General features: G+C 54.0%; 1 protein-coding gene across 4 annotated transcripts; it reads right to left on the bottom strand.

Moving 5' to 3' along the window:
- Positions 1 to 2,199: 2,199 nt before the first annotated feature.
- TYRO3 (TYRO3 protein tyrosine kinase) lies at positions 2,200 to 20,371 on the bottom strand. Of its 4 annotated transcripts, none has more exons than XM_082449438.1 (19): positions 19,936 to 20,371; positions 18,010 to 18,193; positions 17,681 to 17,781; positions 16,739 to 16,909; positions 15,208 to 15,294; positions 14,322 to 14,437; positions 11,392 to 11,569; positions 10,540 to 10,685; positions 9,872 to 10,016; positions 9,347 to 9,476; positions 9,167 to 9,267; positions 8,784 to 8,879; positions 8,362 to 8,442; positions 7,696 to 7,950; positions 7,308 to 7,429; positions 6,793 to 6,902; positions 6,443 to 6,602; positions 6,109 to 6,245; positions 2,200 to 3,698 (listed from the first exon to the last, which is right to left on the bottom strand). In XM_082449438.1, exons 1-19 carry the CDS (start codon positions 20,072 to 20,074, stop codon positions 3,308 to 3,310), a joined length of 2,850 nt encoding a protein of 949 aa, XP_082305564.1. In that variant the 5' UTR covers positions 20,075 to 20,371; the 3' UTR covers positions 2,200 to 3,307. The 4 variants fall into 4 exon arrangements, with proteins under 4 accessions (XP_082305564.1, XP_082305565.1, XP_082305566.1 ...); XM_082449439.1 differs by having other exon boundaries at positions 7,858 to 7,950; positions 19,936 to 20,367; XM_082449440.1 differs by lacking the exon at positions 8,362 to 8,442 and having other exon boundaries at positions 7,858 to 7,950; positions 19,936 to 20,369.
- Positions 20,372 to 20,742: the final 371 nt, after the last annotated feature.

Below are 20,742 nucleotides of genomic sequence, written 5' to 3'. Positions count from 1 at the left end.
GTTGGGGAACTAAGATCCCACAAGCCTTGCGGGCACAGCCAAACAAACAAACAGAAACAAACAACAAACAAACAAAATTCTTCCCCCAAAACTATTGGGGAGTTCGGCCTTTTTGAGCATGAGCTGCCTGTTCTCCTTGGTGGGTCCTTGCAGTAAACCTTTCTCTGCTCCAAACTTCATTTGGGTTTGTTTGGCCTCACTGTGCATTGGGCACATGAACTTGGGTCTCACAACAGCTTGATGATTCTGGAAAACATTGCTGAGTGAAAGAAGGCAAACACAAAATAATCCAACCTATATGATTCTATTTATATTAACTTCAAAACAAACTACACCAATCCATGGTGTTTGAAGTCAGGATAGAGGTTACCTCTGGAGAGGAGAGAGGGGGCAGAGATGGAGCAGGGCCCAAGAGTTGCTTCTGGAGTGCTGGTAATATTCTGTTTCTTGACCTGGTTACTGGTTATTTGGATCTGTTTGTGAAAATTCTTAAGAACTGTACACTTCTGATTGGTATACTTTTTTGTATGTGTTTTATACTTCCATAAGAAAGTTTTTAAAAATTCTACTATTATCACCTACCTCAAGCCCCTTGACTGTTGGAGGTGCCAAGGTCCAATGTGCTTGGGGAAAAGAGACTGAGCTGAAAAATTACTTAAACCGATTTAATTACTGATAGGTATCTCCGATTTAAATGGATTACTTTGTCACACACACACATATTGGAACTCCTGTGCATTTTTAAAGGTGCCTACTATTGACAAGCATTCACCCAAAAGATGACATGTTCACAATGAAACTTCAAGGTGCTCTCTGGAGTGGTCGGAGAGTTGCACAGGCTCTGCTCTCTTACTTAGTGGGTTTCAAGCCTGGATCAACAATTCATTAGCTACATAACCTTAGACAAGTTACTTACTCTGCATTTCTGTCCTTTTGGAGGATAATTATATTCCCACTTTACAGGAATATTCCCTGTATTAAATGAGATAATATACTTGAAACACTAGGCACCATGCCTGGCACATAATAGCAGGAGCCCATTAAGAGCAGACAGTTAGGGACTTCCCTGGTGGTCCACTGGTTAAGACTCTGTGTTCCCAATGCAGGGGGCACGGGTTCAATCCCTGGTCAGGGAACTAGATCCCACATGCCGCGACTGAAAGATCCCGCGTGCCTCAACAAAGATCTTGAAGATCCTGCAGATCCTGCACGTGGCAACAAAGATCCTGCATGCCACAACTAAGACCAGGTGCAGCCAAATAAATAAATAAATATTAAAAAAAAAGAAAAAAGAAAAAAATAGCAGACAATTATTTAAGAGTACAGGACTTCCAAGTCAATAATTCCCAAACACTACCTCACAAATAATGATTACTTGCAGTTAAAGCTAATCACAAGCAGGAAAGATTCTGAAAGCCACTTCCCTGGAAGTTACTTCAGGTCTCATGATCCACGTGGGAACGAGAATCTGGAGTGCCAGCAACAGGTTTCTCAGGATATTTGCTTTCAGAAGAACCCGCCCCATTCCACTGCCCTCACCCAGCAGGGCAATACCTGTGTCCCTCCCAGTCTTCCCACACTCCTCGACACAGAGAGTGGTGGTTTCTCATGCCTCCTGCGTCTTGTTCCCATAAGCTTGCTCTAAAAGCTTCTAAAGTTTTCAGATGGAGATACTTGAAAGCTAACTTCATACTCTTATTTCAAACCCTCAAGAGGCTCACCATTCTTTTTGCCCACTTATTCCCAGTTTCCTGGCTGCAGGTAACATTGTGAAGGTGAGAGCTGTCTCCACACCCAAAAGAGAGTCTGATAGAGGGTTAGGAGGCAGCCAAAGTAGTCTCTTTGACTTTGTTCCAAGATAAAGAACTTTTTCAAAACACGTGCATTTTCCAAAGGTCAATGGTGGTAGGATTACAGGTATTTGGCATTTTTAAAATGACTTTCTGCATTTTCCTAATCATCTATGACTATGTATTATTCTTACTATAAGATTCTTTGGGACCTTGTGTAATTACAAAAGCACTTTGTGCTCAATGCAGAAAACTTAGAAAACACAAAGGAAAAAAAGTTCCTTTAATCACATCAGGTAAAGATAACAGCTGTGAACATTCTGGCAGATGTCTTTCCAAACTTTTCTCTATGCAGAGATGCTTCATTTTTGTGATCTGGGAAAAAAGTAAACATTTAAGAGACAAAGCCTTGGGTCTTTAGTCTTCAATTTATTTCTGTTTTTAAACAGCATCTAACGGCTTGGAAAAGTCCCTAACAGCAAGGGCCTGCCCCATGCACTCCCAGAGGCTCCCCCACCCAGGGCTGGGGTCCAGGCTCCAGTAACTTCCCCTCAGCCACACCAGCCATCAGGCCTACTTTCTCTCCATCTCTGGAGACTTGGGACAGAAGAGGGTCTCCAGTTAGAGGGAAAGATGGGACTAAAGGACACTGCGTGGAAGGATTGGGCTCAGACACAGCTGCCTTTGTTAGTCAGGATATTTTGGGATTTGGTAGCATGCTCAGACAGACTGCGGGAAGGCTCGAAGAGGGGCTCCTGGACTCCTCTCTGGCCTCACTCCTTCCTGGGCAAGCCTTACAGCACCCCTTCCTCTAGCTGGGCTCAGTGCATTGCCTTTAGAAGCTAGGCAAATGGTAGCCTGTGTAATTCAGCATGCCTTGCTGTGACCTGGTCAGCTGCACTTTACTCCTGGCCTAGACAGGGTGGGTAACCAGGAAGGTGACGAAGGTTCAGCCCTGAGTGTCCCACTGCCTCTGGCTACAGGGCTTGGGACCTGACTGTACCAATCCCTTACCAATTCTCACCTAAAGGGGAATAATACAAGGGTATCTCTTTGGGAGGAGGGGCAAACCTGGGCATTTAAACCCCAAGCACAGGCACAGATGGGCCCCCAGGCCAGAGACGCCTCAATGCATGCACTAAAGCAGCAGGGGCAGCTCAGCTGGGAGAGTAGGGGCCCACAAGGTTGGATCTACCCTCGCCCAACTCCTCTCCGCACCCATGGTAACCATGGAAACATAACCACCCCCTCTGCCAGCTGCCTGGGTTTAGACAACCAGGCCTGGCCCACCTCCACCCAGCCAAGGCCTGAACTGATGCCAGGTCGGCCACAGAGTGGTTGCAGGAAGAACTGGGATTGGGTGATTTGGTCAGTCCCGCCTTCCAGCACAGCTTGGGAGGACTACCACAGGAGCCTCCACACCTCGCTGCCTGGGCTGGGGTCAGACAGGGCTTAGTCAGCCAGCACAGTGGCCAGCAGAGCCAGCCGCATGGCCCCAGATGCCCTCTGCCTGTGGGCTAACAGCTACTGTGGGGTAGTAGCCCTTGCTGCAGCAGCAGCAGCCTCTGGGACTCACTGACGGGGCTGTCTGGCTGCTGCTCCTCCTGCCCAGGCCGCTCAGCCAGCCCCCCGGGGCTGAGGATGTACCGACAGTCACTGGGGGTGCCCCCCACGGCCCCCGGGCCACTGCCATCCCCAGCCCCGCTGCTGGCCGGGTCCCCGCCAGGCAGCTCCAGGTTGCCTCCCTCGGCAGACTCCTGGGCTCCCTCAAGGTTGATATACAAGGGGTCCTGGCTGGCGGAGAGCACAGACAGGCGGCCCAGGACATTCTCCAGCTCCATTCGCAGACATGTGAAGCTCGGGCGCTGCTTGGGGTCGGCGCTCCAGCACTGGTACATGAGCTCATACCTGGGGCAGAGAGAAGGGTGAGGGGAGGTCGTGAGGAGCCAGAGAAAGGGGAAGGAGGGTCCTTCTCTCAAAAGCAGAGGCCCTTTAATCATATGAAACCAGGATTTAGAAAAATGTGATTGAGGGAGTTCTCTGGTGGCCTAGTGGTTAGGATTCCGGGCTTTCGCTGCCGTGGCCCCGCTTCAATCCCTGGTCAGGGAATTGAGATCCCACAATCCGAGCAGCATAGCCAAAAATAAAAAAAAATTAAAAAAAAAAAAGAAAGAAAAAGAAAAGAAAATGTAATTGAACACTCTAATGTATAGGGCTTACTATGTATCTGACACTCTTCTAAGCATTTTACATTTATTATTAATTCTCGCAATACTGTGAAATAAGTGATCCCTATTTTACCAATGTTCAAACTGAGGCACAGAGAGGTTAAGAACCTTGACTAAGGTCACACAGGTAGAAAGTGATGAAGCTAGGTGGGTTGGGTCCAGAGTCCCTCTTACGCTATTTTGGGAAGGGGTAGTAGGAGTGTTTCTGTCTTGTGGAACACAGCCTGGAGTCGGGGTTATTTTACGGGGGGGATTTGGGAATCCACCCTTTGTCCTAAATCCTCACCCATTCAGGGGGTCTTAAATCCTCATTGTTCATGAGGATTCTCACCTTCGAGAATCTGAGAAAAGCTTCCAGCCCTTTTCCCCTGGCAGGGACACTCTTTATGTACAATTTCAGGAGCTTTGCAGATTCCCTGAGGTCTTATCCCCGTTCCCAGGGAATGCCTCATGCTGAGGAAAAATAAGTAAATAAATAACAGGAAAGGGTTGAGACCAGATCTAGTCATAGCAAACGCCTGACTTTCTTGCCTGTGCCCACGATAAAAAGCCCCAAACACTCCCCCAACTCCAGTCCTCCTAACAGGGGCCTCCAATGATGGGGGGAATCATGCCAGACACTGAATAGGTCGTGGGAATGGTCCAGGCCATGGGTATGTGGCCAGGCTGGGATACACTGTCAAGGCCGTGCCGGGAGCCAACTGGCGCCTGTCCACCAGGCTGCCTGGTGGGAGGCCAGCGCCTGCCCACCCTCTATTGACAACACTAACTCCAGCCCCAGATGACACTAAGCCAGGGCCTGGTCCCCACTGCCCAGCAGAACCTCTGTGGCTCCAGAGGCCCAGGCAGGCTACAGCCACTGGGAGACCTGACCTTCCTGCCCCTGACATGCCCCGAGCTCTGCTGAGACATAGGGCCTGGTTCATGCACTCAAACTGCCCTCTCTCCCACAGTCCAACCTCAGGGCACTTCAAACCCATTGCCCTAGAGAAAGAGGACCCCACCATTCAGGCTGAGCTTTCCTCCGCCTGTCTCCATTCTTGGACCTCTGGAGGTCCAACCCCAGAGCAGGAAATAGGTTTGTGGACTCCCTCCCTCACTAGGACTTGTACTAGTGAAAAGGTCCTCTGGAGGCCCAGGGAAACTCTGGCTTGCATGGGGTGGGAGAATAATACTAGAATAGACAAATCATAGTCGGGTTCATGGTTAATAGGCACATTCTAAAATCACACAGATCTAGATTCAAGTCCCAACCCATTCACTTAATCGCTGTGTGACCTGGGTCATGTTACTTAACCTCTTTAATCCTAGTTCCTCATCTACAAAATGGGAATAATAATAGTCTTTTCCTCATGGGGTTAGAGGAGGATTACCTGAAAGAATGCCTGTAAAGAACCCAGCTAATGTTAGTGATACTGTCTTCTAGTCACAAGGGGCTCATGACTCTCCCCTGTGCAGTGAGTGTATCACCACCCTGCCCCACTCCCAAGGGCTCCGGGCTTCCAGAAAGGAGAGGAGGCAGTACCCTTCTCCCAGGATCTCAGTTTGTTATCTTAGGTCTCTCCACTCCCTCAGAGAGGAGGCCAAGACAAGAAAGGAACCCAACCTCCCGCCCCCAGCGCCCCCTCCCAGTCGAGCAAGGAATGTGATGGAGCTGCAGTTTTTTTCCTGCCCCTGTGCAGCACTCCCTGAGGGGGAGGGAGAGCTCAGCCTCAGGGAAGGAGTGGGGGTGGGGAAGAGGTGACGGGGAAACCTGCACTGTTGCTCAACCCTGCACCTTCTGCCCTTGGGTGGGATTCCTGGTTCTCCCTGGAAACTGGAGAAAACAGAGTGATAGGAAAAGGCTGGAGCAAGAAACATGGGATGGTAGAGGGGGAGAGAAAGAAAATAGGAGCAGTAGATGAAGAGGGAGTTTGGGGTAGAGGTCAGACTTCCCTCTAATGACGAGGACATTTCCACAAAAAAAAGAAAAAAAAGAAAAGTTCAGTTGCGGATCGGAGCTCCCAATGGGCCAGCAGCTGTTGTGGCAGCCATGAGCTGAAACCCCAAATACCTGTTTCCTCCCAGAATCCCCTTCCTGGGGCACTCACACGTCCTCCATACACTCCGGAGGCTGTTTCAGGCGGTTCCCGCCGATGAGGTAGTTGTAAATCTCAGCGTTCTCAATGCCAGCATACGGCGTCTGCCCACGAGTCATGATCTCCCACATGGTCACCCCGAAGGCCCACTGGGACAGAATCGAGGTTGGAGGCGAGACGTCACTAGGCTTCCTGAGCCAGGCAGAGTCCCGAGGCAAGCATATCTTGGGGCTCCGGGGCCTCATAATGGGGCAGCCAAAGCCCAGAGAGCAGCGCTAGAGGTCCACCCACGCACTAGTCCACACTACTGTGTTACCGTCAAATCTCACTGTGCCACCCTGCTCACCACGTCACTCTGCACAGTATACAAGTTGTCAGCCAGGCTCTCCAGGGCCAGCCACTTGACGGGCAGTTTGGAGGCACAGCCCTGACGATAGTAGTCCCCACTATAGATCTTCCGGGAGAGTCCAAAGTCGGCCACGCACACCGTCATGTCTTCTGCCAGCCTGTGAGGGGTGTCGGAGGATGGGGTCAGCCTTCCGCCAGGCTGGCAGCCTTACTAAATCCAGGGCATCTTTGTTCTCAAGCCGTCCCCTCACGTAGCAGATACTGTCCCAGGTGGGAGCTGACCATTAGCTAGCTCTTCCTGGCACTGCTTCCTGCCTCCCAACCCCGAGCCCTCCAGAATTCACATACATGCAGTTCCGAGCAGCCAGGTCTCGGTGGATAAAGTTCCGGGAGCTCAGGTACTCCATGCCACAGGCAATGTCCACCATGAACCGAACCAGGGTCTGCAGGGGCAGGTTCTGGTGGGCAGACAGGGCGAGCTCAGGCTAGACCCAGCCAGGGCAGGATGAATGGGATTCCCTGGCCAGAAAGCCTAAAGACTGTCCTCAGAATCACTGAAAGGAAGGGGATGAAGGGGCTTCCCAGTGCAAGGACGCTTTGGCAAATCTGAGGGAGAGCACCCAAAAGTCAAGACTCCCCCAGTCTGGGGCTCCACGGGACTCTTCGCTCAGGAAGGGGCCTTGCCCAGCCTAAATTCCCAGCAGGGATTTGTGAAGGCGAAGGAAGCCTGTTAGCAAAAAAAAGTCAAACTTGGAGCCCACCTTCTCCCAACCAACTCAATTGGCCCTATCCACCAAGCCAACCTCTCTCCCAGGGTCTTTTTCCCTTTCCAACTCCTGGCTGCTCCCACCCCAGGCACTCACAAAGGGGTTCTCCCCAATCCGGGAGGCGAGCAGGAAGGCGTGCAGGTCCCCGTGCTTCATGAAAGGCAGGATGACCATGGGGATGGGGAGACGGCCTTTGGCCCTGCTCCGGAGGCTCACCCCTGGGGACAAGGGAGAGTCAGTGGGGCAACTAAAGGTCAAGGGACAGTTCAGACATCTGTATGAGACCCCACCTGCTGGGTTCTACCTCTAGCCCTGGTTCTGCTACCTCTTTCCTCATTAAGTCCCACACTGGCCTGGTGACTACCCAGGAGGGACTCTGGCTGTCCCCCCCAGTCTCTGGAGCATCTTCTCTGTCTCCTCTTCCTCCTCCTCGGTTTATACGAGCAGCCTTCATGGAACAGGGTCTGCAAACTGAACTCCTTACCTAGAGCCTGATCAGATTTCAGCCAGGCCGCTCCTTGCTCTTTTGGTGTCTGCTTACTCACCAGGCGAAGTCCGAACTTCTCTCCCACAGACTGCCCTCGCACCTTGGGGGAGCGTAGCTTTAGCCCTATTTTACATTTACCTCCCCCAAGAAGGGGCTCACCGACAAGCTTGGCCACATGTGGGTGGTCAAACTCCTTCATGCAAGCCGCTTCCCTGAGGAACTCTTCAATGTCGCTTGAGGCAATTATGTCAGCTGGGAGGAAAGGAGGGAGGGAATGAGGAAAATGTGCCCCCAGTGGGCCCAGGAAACAGTCCGGCCATGAGCAGGAGAAACTCCCACGGGCTGGTGCTATCCAACAATTTCTCCACTCGCTCATGCCTTCCCTTTGGTTTGGAGAGTCAAACGGCTCAACCAACCACAGCTTTAATCACCCCGAGTGAAACCAGAGGACAGTCACTGTTGACAGCAGGGGACAAAGGCTGGGGCACCAATGAGTGTGGGTTTATGCCTGTGAATTATTGACATGGTACAGACAACATCCCACTTAGTGCTAACTCGTCTTGCAAAGTCTAGGGGCCTAGCAGAGCCTGCTTCAGGATCAGCCACCCCTTTCACCCTCCCAAGTGACGCCCTCACTCCACTATAGTACTATTCTCCACTCACCTTTCAGCATCTTTACAGCCACTTTCACAAAGGAGCCATCCTCCTGCTTCAACTGGGCCTCCCTCACTGAACCAAACTCTCCTAGGAACCGATCCAAATGATGGTAAGTCCCCTTGGCCTCCTGTCCCCAACCCAGAGCCCTCCCAGGGGACCCCTCATAGGGACACAGAATCATTAGACTCTGGGGCCATTGAAAGAGGCTCCCTGGTTCATAGCAAAGCAAAGCATGCTGGGCTGGGTGTGATGACACCTCAGCCCTCCTCGTCCCCAGCCTCCATTCCCCCAAACATCCCAAACCCAGGAGTCTACAAGCATATGCTGTTCATAGGAGCTGACCTAAATCCACACCCTCAGAGTGAAGGGAGCAACCAAACACACCGGGACATGGCAACTCATGCCAATCCCTGCACAGCCTCACACACCTTTGCCCAACATCCGGCCCAGGGTGAACTGCTGCTCTGGGATGAGCACATCCTCCAGTTTGTCCTTCAGCTCATCACTGATGCCCAAGCTGTCCACTGTGGGGAGGCGGGTGGTGAGAAAGGGGAGGGACCTCTCTGGTTCCAGATCCAAAACCCAGCCTGCCTCCTGCACCCCAGACTCCACCCTCAAAGCAGAGATGAGCTTAGGTGAGCTCTCCCACAGCTGCGCCGGCGATTTCCATGAGGATAGGTCTGTGTCTTTTCCACGGTGTGCTTAGGACTCATCAAGGTTCAGACCTATTGGTCAAATTAGTAAGAGGAATGCAGATAGGGGTCCAAGATGGCCCATTTTTTCCTCCTATGGCTCCCCACCACTCACTCACGTGTGGCCTCGATGCGCTCGGGCCTTTCCCGATTGAAGGATCGTGCTGCCCGGAAATGAACTGCCGGCTCCCCCCGGGCCATGACAGTGTCAAAGGCTTGCCTAAAGGGAAACCCAGGACTTGGAGTCAGCTCCAAGGTCTTCAGTTACCACCTGCCTCTCCCTCTGTGTCCCCCCTTACCCAAACCGTGTCTCCTTCCGTCTCTTTCGAAGCAGGATGAGGGCCAGGGCAGCAGCCGTCACCAGGGCTGTCAGCACACCCAGGACCACAGGCACCCAGGATGTGCGGCTGTGGGGAGCACGCTGCTGGCCTGTGGGAGACAGGGGCAGTAAGCAGCACGAGCTAGCCTGACTCCAAGGAGGCCCTTTAGAATTTTCCAGTGATGGCCATCTGGCCTGGTCAAGAGGCTCCTCTCACTCAGTAAGGGTCCAGATTGGAAAGAGGCTCCAAAGGAAGACCCAAGAGTTCCTACTCTGTCAGTGACAGGCCCTGACTGTTGGGACCTACAGCACGACCAGGGATTTCTATGCTAGTTGTAGGGCAGGGGGAGGAGAATGAGATACAACCCTGGCCTCAAGTGCTTGACTCTGAGTCTTTGGGCCTATTAAGAGGGGAGGCACTGCCAGCCTCCTCCCATCAGTGTAGGTCGCCCTTGAAAGCCTCCATCCCCTGACCCTTTCCCCTTACAGGTCTGGCAGGTCTTACCTGCATGGTCATGAGAAGAGACCACCAGCGGCTGACTCCAGGGCCCACAGCCAACTGCACTGGAGACACACACACGCACAATCAGGTCCTTCTGGGGATCCCAGCCCGTCAGGTTGGCCCTGGTCCCCTCCACTGTCAGCTCACCCTGCAGCCAGGAAAAACCCCCATCGCACACTGAGCCTGAGTAAAAGGCCTCCAGCTGGGGCCTGAAGTCAGAAAAAGGTCTCGCTAGGAACATGGGAGGCTAGGGACACTGCGGGTTCAGGGGTTGCAGGAACACAACCTGCTGGGCGTCATCACATTCCTGCTACAGGCTGCAGAGGCCTCTCCTGAACACAAACAAGGCTCAGTCTGAGAATGCAGACGTGGGGGATGGGCGGGAACTGGGGGGTGGGGGAGGATAAGAAGGCTTTATCTGTGTCCTCCCCCAGTTTGTGCAGGAATGTTCTTCCTGCTTTCCTTTCAAAGTGGACACTGGAGGCAATCTCAACAGGAGACATAATCCAACGAAGAGTGCAGCCTGCAGGGGAGGGCGGGAGGGGTAGACTCCCTGGGATGGAAACAGGCCCAGCAAGGCCCCCAGGCTCATCAAGGACAGCCATTCTGAAGCTCAGAAGGCCTCAGAGCCCTGAGGGCCGACTCTAGTAGTAAGCAGAAGCTTTCCTTACCTGGGTTCCGTTGTCTTGAACCCAGGACAGTTTATAGGGTCCCAGAGGGCCTTCTAAAGGACCTTCAGGGATCACTTCTTCCCACTCCAGGATGAGGCCTGAGTCTGTGTGGATGGCATGGAGGTTCTGGGGAGCACTGGCTGGGGCTGTTCCCAAAAAAAGAAGGTTGCTAAAAGCCCTGCCCTACCCACCACCACTATCCCATGCAGGCCTTTGGAACCAACTCCAAAGAACCAAATAGCTCAGAGAACAACACGTGGGGGAAGAGTCTGCTTCCAAGTTCTGACTGCTCTCACCCATCGTCCTGGGCAGTACGGGTGGGCAATGGCAGGACCCGTACCATCCCAGTTAGGCAGGGTATTGCTCTTCATCACCTTGGTTACTGCCTCAGCAACATCCTTCACTCTCCTCTCACAACCCTGCCAGCCTCCTTGCAATTGCTAGGAACTCCAAGCAAGTTTGTGCCATAGGGTCATTGTACTTTGTGCCCTCTTCCTGCAGTGATTTCCCCCAAATATGGCTCTTTCCTTATCACTCAGACCTCAGATCTCTGTATGGGGGTATTCCTGGAGCACCCTGGGGCACTCTTCACCACCATATTATCTGATCTTTCCCACTTTGCTTGTCTGCCCCACCCACTAGAACTAGAGCTGAATGGGACGGGGACTGGATTTATCTCCAGGTAGCAGCAGGCCCTCAGTAAAGTGTTTGCTGACTGATGCATGATCCTCCCTCTCAGGTAGCCCTCTCTCGATCAATGCCATTCAGAACTGGAGCCAACACGACCCCTACTACCCCAGCCCCCGGCCCCATTCATCCATGCCCAGGTACTCTGCTCTGTAAGTCCCTTACCTAGACCCTTTGTCCGAAAGGGCACCCAGTCAGCATATGGAGAAGGCCCCAAGGCATTGGCACAGCGAACCCTGAGGCTATAGTTGGTGGCAGGTGCCAGGTCCCGGAGCAGGCAGGTAAAAGGTGGCACAGGGACCACAACAGCCAGGACCTCCCAGCCTCCTGGGACCTGAGTCACCTACAGAAAAACAGAAAATTAATTATGTGGGACTTCTCTGGTGGCGCAGTGGTTAAGAATCTGCCTGCCAATGCAGGGGACACGGGTTCGATCCCTGGTCCCGGAAGATCCCACATGCCGCAGAGCAACTAAGCCCGTGAGCCACAACTACTGAGCCTGTGCTCTAGAGCCCACGTGCCACAACTACTGAGCCTGCATGCCCTAGAGCCCATGATCCACAACAAGAGAAGCCACCACAATGAGAAGCCTGCGCACCGCAGTGAACAGTAGCCCCTGCTCACCACAACTGGAGAAAGCCCACGTGCAGCAACGAAGACCCAACACAGCCAAAAATAAATAAATAAAATTTATTTTAAAAAAAGAAAATTAGGGCTTCCCTGGTGGCACAGTGGTTAAGAATCCGCCTGCCAATGCAGGGGACACGGGTTCAAGCCCTGCTCCGGGAAGATCCCACATGCCACGGAGCAGCTAAGCCCATGAGCCACAACTACTGAGCCTGTGCTCTAGAGCCCGCGTGCCACACTACTGAGCCCGCGTGCCACAACTACTGAAGCCCACGCACCTAGAGTCCGTGCTCTGCAACAAGACAAGCCACCGCAATGAGAAGCCCGCGCACCACAACAAAGAGTAGCCCCCGCTCGCCACAACTAGAGAAAACCCCCGCACAGCAACGAAGACCCAGTGCAGCCAAAAATAAATAAATAATTTTTTAAAAAAATAAAGGAAATTAATGATGTAAGGCAGGGAGGTTTCTTAGGCATGTGAGATGAGATGCAAGATGGGACAGGTAGGGGGATGGTTGGGGGACTTGAGTTAATGCCTCTTCAAGTCTATCAGCAGAATAGCCAAGACATGGAAACAACCTAAATGTCCACTGACAGATGAATGGATAAAAAAGATGTGGTACATATATACACAATGGAATATTACTCAGCCATAAAAAAGAATGAAATAATGCCATTTGCAGCAACATGGATGGACCTAGAGATTATCATACTAAACGAAGTAAGTCAGGAAGAGAAAGACAAATACCATATGATATCATTTATATGTGGAATCTAAAATATGACATAAATGAACATACCTACGAAACATAAACAGATTCACAGACAGAGAACAGACTTGTGGTTGCCAAGGGGGAGGGCGGAGGAGGAGGGAAGGATTGGGAGTCTGGGATTAGCAGATGCAAACTTGTATTATATAGGATGGATAAACAACAAAATCCTACTGTATAGCACAGAGAACTATATTCAGCATCCTGTGATAAATCATAATAGAAAATATGAAAAAATATATATAACTGAGTCACTTTGCTATACAGCAGAAATTAACACAACATTGTAAATCAACTATACTTCAATTAAAAAAGTCTATCAGCAGACACTTGCAACCCACCCCTTCCCACCCGCCACCACACCAGGTTCCACGCCTCCATGTCTTTGCAAACGCTGTTCCCTTTGCTGAGAATAACCTTCCTAGCAAAGTCCAACTCATCCTTTAAGATTCAACGCAAATACCACTCTCTCTGTGAAAGCCTTTCTCAAATACTCGAGAAAACCCATGCCCCTTTGTGTTTGATGCATGATTATGTTAGAGTGGATACCACTCTTTGTAACTGTTTACATGCCAATGCAAACTCTCAGAGCAAAGTAACTGGGAGCCTAAGGGCACCATGAACCAGGCCTGCTCCTTACATTTTGGGGACCCAGGGCAAGAGTACAAATGGAGATCCAGTGTACCATATGATTAAATATTTAAACGTTAAAAATCAGCAAACAGACTATTAAGTAAAATATTTTCTATCTTAATGTATTGACAAACAAAGCTACAAAACAACCTGGAAGATCGGGTTTGCATTTATAATTCTCCAAATCCTTGGAGTCCCAAGCCAGAATGTGGTGGCACAAGAAGAGCCAGCCTCCAGCCAAAGGTCTGCAACATAAGGGACGTCACGTGCATGGCTGTGGACAGTGCTGCCTGCATACCCACTGCCCTTTGAGCTTAGAGGTGCACATACCTTAGCATGATCCATCCTTGGGAGGATGGACCAGGGAGAGGCCCATATAGGCCCCAGAAGCAGACTCAGGTTAAGGGGAGAGGGGTGTGTCCTGGTGAGCTGGATGGGCGTGTTCCCTTGGCCCTATGGATTCCCTGCCCAGGGGCAAGGGGTGCAACCAAAGGAGGGCCAGAGTGGGGTCCTCTAAAGGGTGGAGCCAAGAGCAGGGGCCTTTGTTGCCCAAGAGAACTGCCTAGAACCATGTCAAAGGTGCTCATTAAATACCTTTTGAGTGAACAGACAAAAATGAACAAGCCTGAATTGCCTCATTTTTAGTATCATCTTACCCAGCTTTCCCACTCTCTGGGGCCTAGGACCTCTTCTGGTCCCCCTGTTCTCTTTGGCATGGGTCAGAGGTTGGGGCACAAGAATGCAGGTATCAGATAAGTCAAAGGTTTGGGTTTTCACCCACATAAGAAAAATTCTTCCAGGTATCCCCAATCTGCTCTAGTCATCTGTTTTCCAGCCTGAAGAATGCACGGGTTGAGCCGATCTGCCGTCACTTGATTGCTAGAGCACCCTATGATAAGGGGCAGTGGCCAGGGCTGTTTCTGGTAATGGAATGTCACCTGAATAGAGCTGGAGACCAAGCCCCATGGGCAAGACTAGGTAAACGTGATACCACTGTCAACAAAGTGCCACCGAGGCAGCCAGAAGGAGCACAGCCAGGAGAGCCTGTCCGCCCTCTCAGCCTACCTGGACCGTACAGGATTGGAGCAGGGCTTGGCCATCGGCACCTGGCGTCCAGGCCACACTAGCATTGCTGCTGGAGAGCTTCGTCACTGTGATGTTGAAGGGGGCTGCAGGCAGTGCTGTGGATGGGGACTTAGAGTCAGTGCCCAGGAAGGATAGAAAAAGAGGGAGGAAGCATGGGAGTCGAGCCTTGAGTTCCTCCCTAGGGTTCCCCCCCAAAAAAACTTAAGATGGCTACTCAGCACTCCCAGGACCACAGTAATACACAAGTCAAGCAACTGGCAGCGAACAGCTGCTCATACCCGAGAGAGTGCCTAGGCTGTGGAGAGAGGTTACTGCTCCCTGAATCGGGAGCCCTGTCTGACCAAGGAATAGGGTAAGATAATGTGTGTGTGTGTGCGGGGGAGCACGGCACCTCGGCCTTGGGAGATACCAGTGAGAGGCAGCTGACTCTGCAGCCACAGCCCATTCCTGCACACACCGGCTCTCTCCCCCTTTCCACCCTGCCCGCTGTGCACAGCAGCCCTTTGGGTCTCCTCTATCATCCTCCTAAGCTGTTTTCCCCACCCCCATTCCCTCGACAGGGGCTGGCAGAAGCAAGATTGGGCCTGAGCCTTGACCATCTCCTGCTGGCTCCCTCCCTCCTTCCCTCCCAAGGACTCTGCTTCGTGATGGGAAATCTACTGTGACGTCAGGTTTCTATTCTCATCTCAGCCATGGCAGGGTCTCAGGTGCTCCCACTAGGAATGGAGCCATGCCAATTAACCCCTCATCCCTCAGATCCCAGCAGGACCCAGGCGAGCTGGAACACCAAACGATTCTAACTTCACCCACAGCCTGCTGAGAACGCCCCTGCCTTACCGCCCCTCACCTCCCAGGGTCCTCCTACCTTGAAGACGAACAGTGGCTGGGCGAGAAGAGGCCAGGCCTTTTATGTTGTGGGCTTCACAGGAGAACACGGTGCTCTGGGTCACCCCTGGGGCCAGAAAACCTCAGTCAGCACCACCCCCCCAGCATGAAGTCCCACTCAGTCTGGGATTGGGGATAGTCAGGCTCTGGGTCTGAATATCCTACAATATCCAGCCAAAGGAAAGGTTCCACAGTGTGGGCCTGGATATAAATCCCAGGGCTGGGGCTCTGTTTTCTCATCTCCCAAATGGGAGAATTGTGAGAACCAACTGATGCAACATATGTAAAGTGCACAGCACACAGTAAAGCACCTGAGAAATGTTATACTGCCCCTCCCACCACAATCCCATCTCCCGCGGACAGTACAAAGCTGCCTCCCTTTTCTGGTCACTCCTTTATTGCACATTCCAGGGCCCTTCTCTATTTGCTCTGTGCCATATCATTGTTCTATTTGCAGAGTGGCTGCCTTTCAATAGTTCTCTGCTCCTTATGCATGTGTCTTGTCTCCCCAGTTATACTAATTCCTGGGGGGCTGGACCGATGGCTTCTATTTCCTTTGTACTCCCTTGATCTCCCGTGGTGCCTAGCACAGTGTGCTGTGTGGAGTGGGAGTTCAGTGAGTGCTTATTCTCAAGCTGGCTGCCTGAGGGTCCCAACCACGCACATCTGGAGAGAACTGAATCCAACCTCCCTTCTCATCTGCTCCAACCCAGCGCCTCCTGAACAGGATCAGATCCTGCAGTCCACCTCCTTTGAAGATGCGTATTCCTAAGGGACTTGGCAGATCAGTGTCCGTCCCTCCCACCTTACAGTACATGAGACTAAGCTCAGACTCCCATCTTTTTCGGCCAGTTCAAGCCTTGACCAGAAACATTAACTTTGTTTCACAGATTAGCAAGTCTCACAAGTGTGTAAGGTATGTGCCTGAGGATCTTGGGGTCCGGGTGGATGGGCAGGTGTGGCTGCTTCTGGTCTAACTGTGTGGCGGTGTGGACAGATACAGTTGTTTGGGAAAGGTTTGGAGATTTCTGGAAAAGGCCATTAGAAGAGGAGGCCCCTGTATCTTTGTGCTGGCTTCCCCCTCCCCATTTTCCTTCCCCCTGCCATCCCCCACTCTGCAGCCTGAAACTCTTTACTTCTAGGCAAGTCTGCCAGACACTCCTCTTAGCTCTGCATGGGCTGGTTCCTGGCTTCTTCCCTTGGGAGGGGTGGGGGGGATAGGTGCCCCTGGTCCCACACATTCATCTCCCAGGGCCAGCTGTGCACGGACTAGACTGCTGTGAACGAAGGAAAGAGGCTCCAGCATCTCCTTAGGCACACATAGCAGGATCACCACTAATCAGCCCACCCGGACAGCCTAGCACACCTGACTAATGAGCTTAGTAATGGTGGGTGCAGCTCACGTACCCAGGCACTCCGGACACTCACGACCGTGGGCTCGGTGATTTAAGCAGATTTGAACTCTGCCAGCCTCACCACCCCTGCTCAAAGCCCCTCCTGAGGCTGCTCACCTGTTACATTTAAAATGGAAGGAGAGGGAGCAGGTTCCCCAACCTTCGTGCCTCCTCTCCACCAGACAATGGTAACAGGTTCTGGGGGACCCACGGCCTCACAAAACAGTTGGAAAGGGGCATTGGGTGGCACTGCCAGATCTCTTGGCTCCACAGTGAAAAATGGCACACCTAGGGGGAAAAAGGCAGGTGGGGAGTGAGCCTTGCCACCTCTCAGCTTCCGACAGCCCAAGCCACAAGCCTGCTACCATCTGAAGCCCTCTATGGGAAGGTCCCACGGGCCCTTATGATTGGGTCAACTGCAGAACAGGCATAGCTTGAGGGAGGAAGCTTCTCTGCTTTGGCCCCCTTAGGGATATCCTTTATGCTGTACCCTTGGGCCTGACAGATTCTGCCTTTTCAGACCTACTCTAACAGCCCTTCTCACAGCAAGGGAAGAGGCAGAGGGTGGGGAGCTGGGGGAGGGGCAGTAAGGGAGGGGGAGTGGGCGGGAGCTTTAGCAGAGTTCTGCTGGCAGGCCCCAGATCCCATTCAGAGCCCTTTGTTACTTTCTTAGTCACTTTGTTTTCCCGGGTTGAACAGCTTTGAGCTCCTGCAGCTGCGGATCCTTCCTCCCCTCCCCCACCCCTCCCCCTCCTGGCCTGGCCACTTGGCAGAACAGGGTCCAGCCCCAGATGGGTGCTTGAGTCTTGTTTGTCAGACAACTGAAACTTGACTGCACCCCATTGATTATGGGTCTTAGTTGCCCCTTTGGCTCTCAAATACCCAGACTCCAGTGGGTATGGTCTTCCATGGCTGTGCCGGGCCTGGAGTCTGGCGCAATCAGGTCCCAGAGGGCAGTGGGGCAGCCCAGCTTCCACTGAGATTTCTTGGGCATAGGGTGGTCACTAGCAGACAGCATCTGCTCCAGGCCAACGCGCCCACGTGGCTCTGCCTCCTCACCTTCTACCGTGAGCCACACTGGCTGGGAGGTCTCGGTTTCACCCCCATCCTCCACCTGGCACCAGTACCGGCCCGCATCAGAGCGCTCCACTGACTTCAGGCTGTGGAAACAGGACACCAGGTCTCCCAGGGTCAAGGGGGGCAGCTCTGCTGGGCAGATTCAATGGGTTCAGCCTGTCCCCACTTCTGGAAGTCTCCACAGGTTGCCGAATAAAAAAACCACAGACCTCTGGGCATCAGCATTGCCCCCAGCTCCCAAACACGTTGTGTGGAAAGAGCACAACGTGTCCCCAGGCTGGCATCCCACACCTTCCCCCACAGTCCTGCACCTGAGGAAGCCAATCCAGTGCTGCTCACTGACTGGGATGTACACCTGATCCACGCTCTGGACCACAGCCCCGTCCTTCACCCACTGTATCTCAGGCTCCTCCATCCCCTCCACGCTGCAGTTGAGCTTCACCGGCTGCCCCTGAGACACCGTCAGCTTCACTGGGGCTCCCATGAGCTTCAGGCCTGAGAGGTGGGAAGGAGAATGTGTCATTCTGCTTGAGAGGGACCCTGTCTCTAGAAATATCCCCCATCCTATTCCAGAACCTAGCTTCTGTGTCAGGGGGCTCATTCTCAGCCAATGGCCAAGGAAGCAGAGGCAGGACAGTGTGGGAGGGAAGGTAGCCTGGACCCGGGCTGGGGGAAGGAGAATGACAAGCTCTCCAGGCACCATTTCTGCCACTGCCAAGTTCCTCCCAGCTATAAGGAAGTGACTTCTTCCCTGTACCTCCCTGCTGGGCAATGTTAAGTCAGGCCCAACCACCAAAAGGAAAGCAAGCCAGGCTGCAACAGTGGGGCACTTTCATACACCTGGGGCAGGTACTGCCCTGGGAATCACTGCTGCACCCAGTCAGTGCAACAGCCACCCAAGGTGTCAGCCCAGGCCCTGCACTGCTGCTGGCATCCCCCTGCACCCTACCCCGGCAAATGTAAGGAGGGTGAGGAAGGGAAGGAGGGGGTGCTCCCCTGAAGTGGAGAACATATGGCTGCAAAACCACGTCAGAAAACACATGGCAGCCTTCCTGGCAGCCGGCCGCTCTATTAATACCTGAATGGGTGCAGGGGCAGGCGCTAGGAAGGTAGGAGGTAGAAGGGAGGGGAGGGGCCCTGAACAGGGAGCCCCAAACCCCTGAGCTACTCTCACACCAACAGGGGCACTACCCTCTGAACACATACACACACACACACACACACACACACACACACACACACCCTCAGAGAGCGGCAGGTGAACTATCAACATAGCTGAAATCCAGTTCTGCTTCTTCCTGCCCTTTGCTGTGTGACGCTAGGCAAATCCTGAGCGCTCTGATCCTAAGATACATACACCCTTCTGCTTGGAAATACTTGTCACTCTTTCCCTTCCCTTTCCTTCCCTGAGATGCTGATATGGCAGGGAGTGCTGTCTGAAAAGAAGGTGCCTGCTGGGTGGCTGCTGCTCTGCCCTGTGTCTCTTCCTACTCCCTGCACCCTCTCAGGACCAGTCACAGGGCAAGGAGGGGTAGCCTTACACCGCACACATGCCCAGCAGTCCCAGGGGTGTGTAGTGTGAACTTGGGGATCCCGGTGCTGCAAGAAGCACTCCTGCCATTGGCAAATGCCTCATGGCTATGTGGGAACACAAGGCTGAGCAAAGATCAGCAACCCTGCCCCAGACCATCCTCTCCAACACGGCTAGTTTCAGGAAGCTCAGAGAAGGCACCGGGACTAGAGTACGCCCAGGTGTTTTCTGTGACTGGGCACTCTCGAAGCCCCTGTACCTACATAATGTAGGGGTGCCAGTGGGTGCTCAGTCCCAGCCCCTGTGGCTTCAGAGTGGGACCTTCGTGTGTGGGGCGGGCAGATGTGGTCCCCAGGACTGGGAGGGGAGAGCAAACAGCTAGGAACGTCGAGGCGGGAAACCCCAATCCCAAACACCCCCCGCTGACCACTCGGCCCGCAGCCCGGCTCCTTTCCTTACAACCCCGCCAGATGAGCCCGGACGCGAGAAAGTTGGGGGTGGGGGCCGCGACACGAGATCCCGCGGCGAACGCACCGCTGAGCCCCCTCCCCCCGCCCGAGCCTCGGCCTTCCAGCTTGGAGCCCCCCGCCCAATTCTCCGGCCCGCCCAGGCCCGGGGCTCGCTCGGCTGCCGTCCCCGGGCTCCGACCCCGGCCTCGCCCTTCCGCAGCCCCCCGCTTTCCGCCGCCCCCCGGGCCAGCCCCTACCTGCGGCCGCGGGCTCGGGGAGCAGCAGAGCGGTCAGACCCGCCAGCAGCAGCAGCAGCGGCGACGGTGGCGGCGGCGGCGGCGGCGGCAGCGGCAGCGGCGGGAGCCCCGACCGCCCCATGCTCCGCCTCAGCGCCATCGGCGGCGAGCCCGCACCATGCCGGGCCCGGCCCGCGAGCGACCAGGGAGGAGGGAGTGGAGGTGGAGGAGGGAGTGGAGGAGGAGGAGGGAGTGGAGGAGGAGGAGGGAGGAGGAGGAGGAGGAGGAGGGAGGAGGGCCGAGGGAGGGGCGGGGGCCGGCCCGGGGGGCGGCGCTGCGGCCCTCACTCCGAGACCCGCACCCGCTGCGAGTCGCCGCGGCGGCCGTCAGCCGCGCGGGGTCCCGGGGCCGCTCTTGGGCCACCGCGCTCCTTCCACAGCCGTCGCCGCCGTCGCCGCCGCCGCTGATTCATGTTCTTCTCGGAGCCGCCGCCTCCTCCCCGGCCCGCCCGCCGGCAGCCGGAGCTCGTACCGCCCCCCCACGGAGCCCCGGGCGGCTCGCTCCGAGCGCCAACCCTGCCGCTGCCGGCCCGGCCTCCGGCCGACCTCCCCTCGCAGACCTCCGCAGCCCCGGCCGGCACCCCCTGCCCCAGCTACCCCAAGGCCGGATCCGAGGATCTGGCTCGGTCCCCTGCACGGGCACCCCAGCCGCGCCCCTCCTTTCGCTAAGGACTCCAGCATCTTTTCAAACCCAACACTCCAGATCCTTCCCTCCAAACCTTGCTAGAAGCCTCTACCACACCCCAACTTTTGTCCTGACTGATCAGAG

This window comes from Balaenoptera physalus (genome assembly GCF_965194825.1).
Source record: "Balaenoptera physalus genome assembly, chromosome: 2".
Lineage (NCBI taxonomy): Eukaryota > Metazoa > Chordata > Mammalia > Artiodactyla > Balaenopteridae > Balaenoptera > Balaenoptera physalus.
The sequence above is the reverse complement of the archived record's forward strand: the minus strand, read 5'-3'. Positions and strand labels throughout refer to the sequence as shown.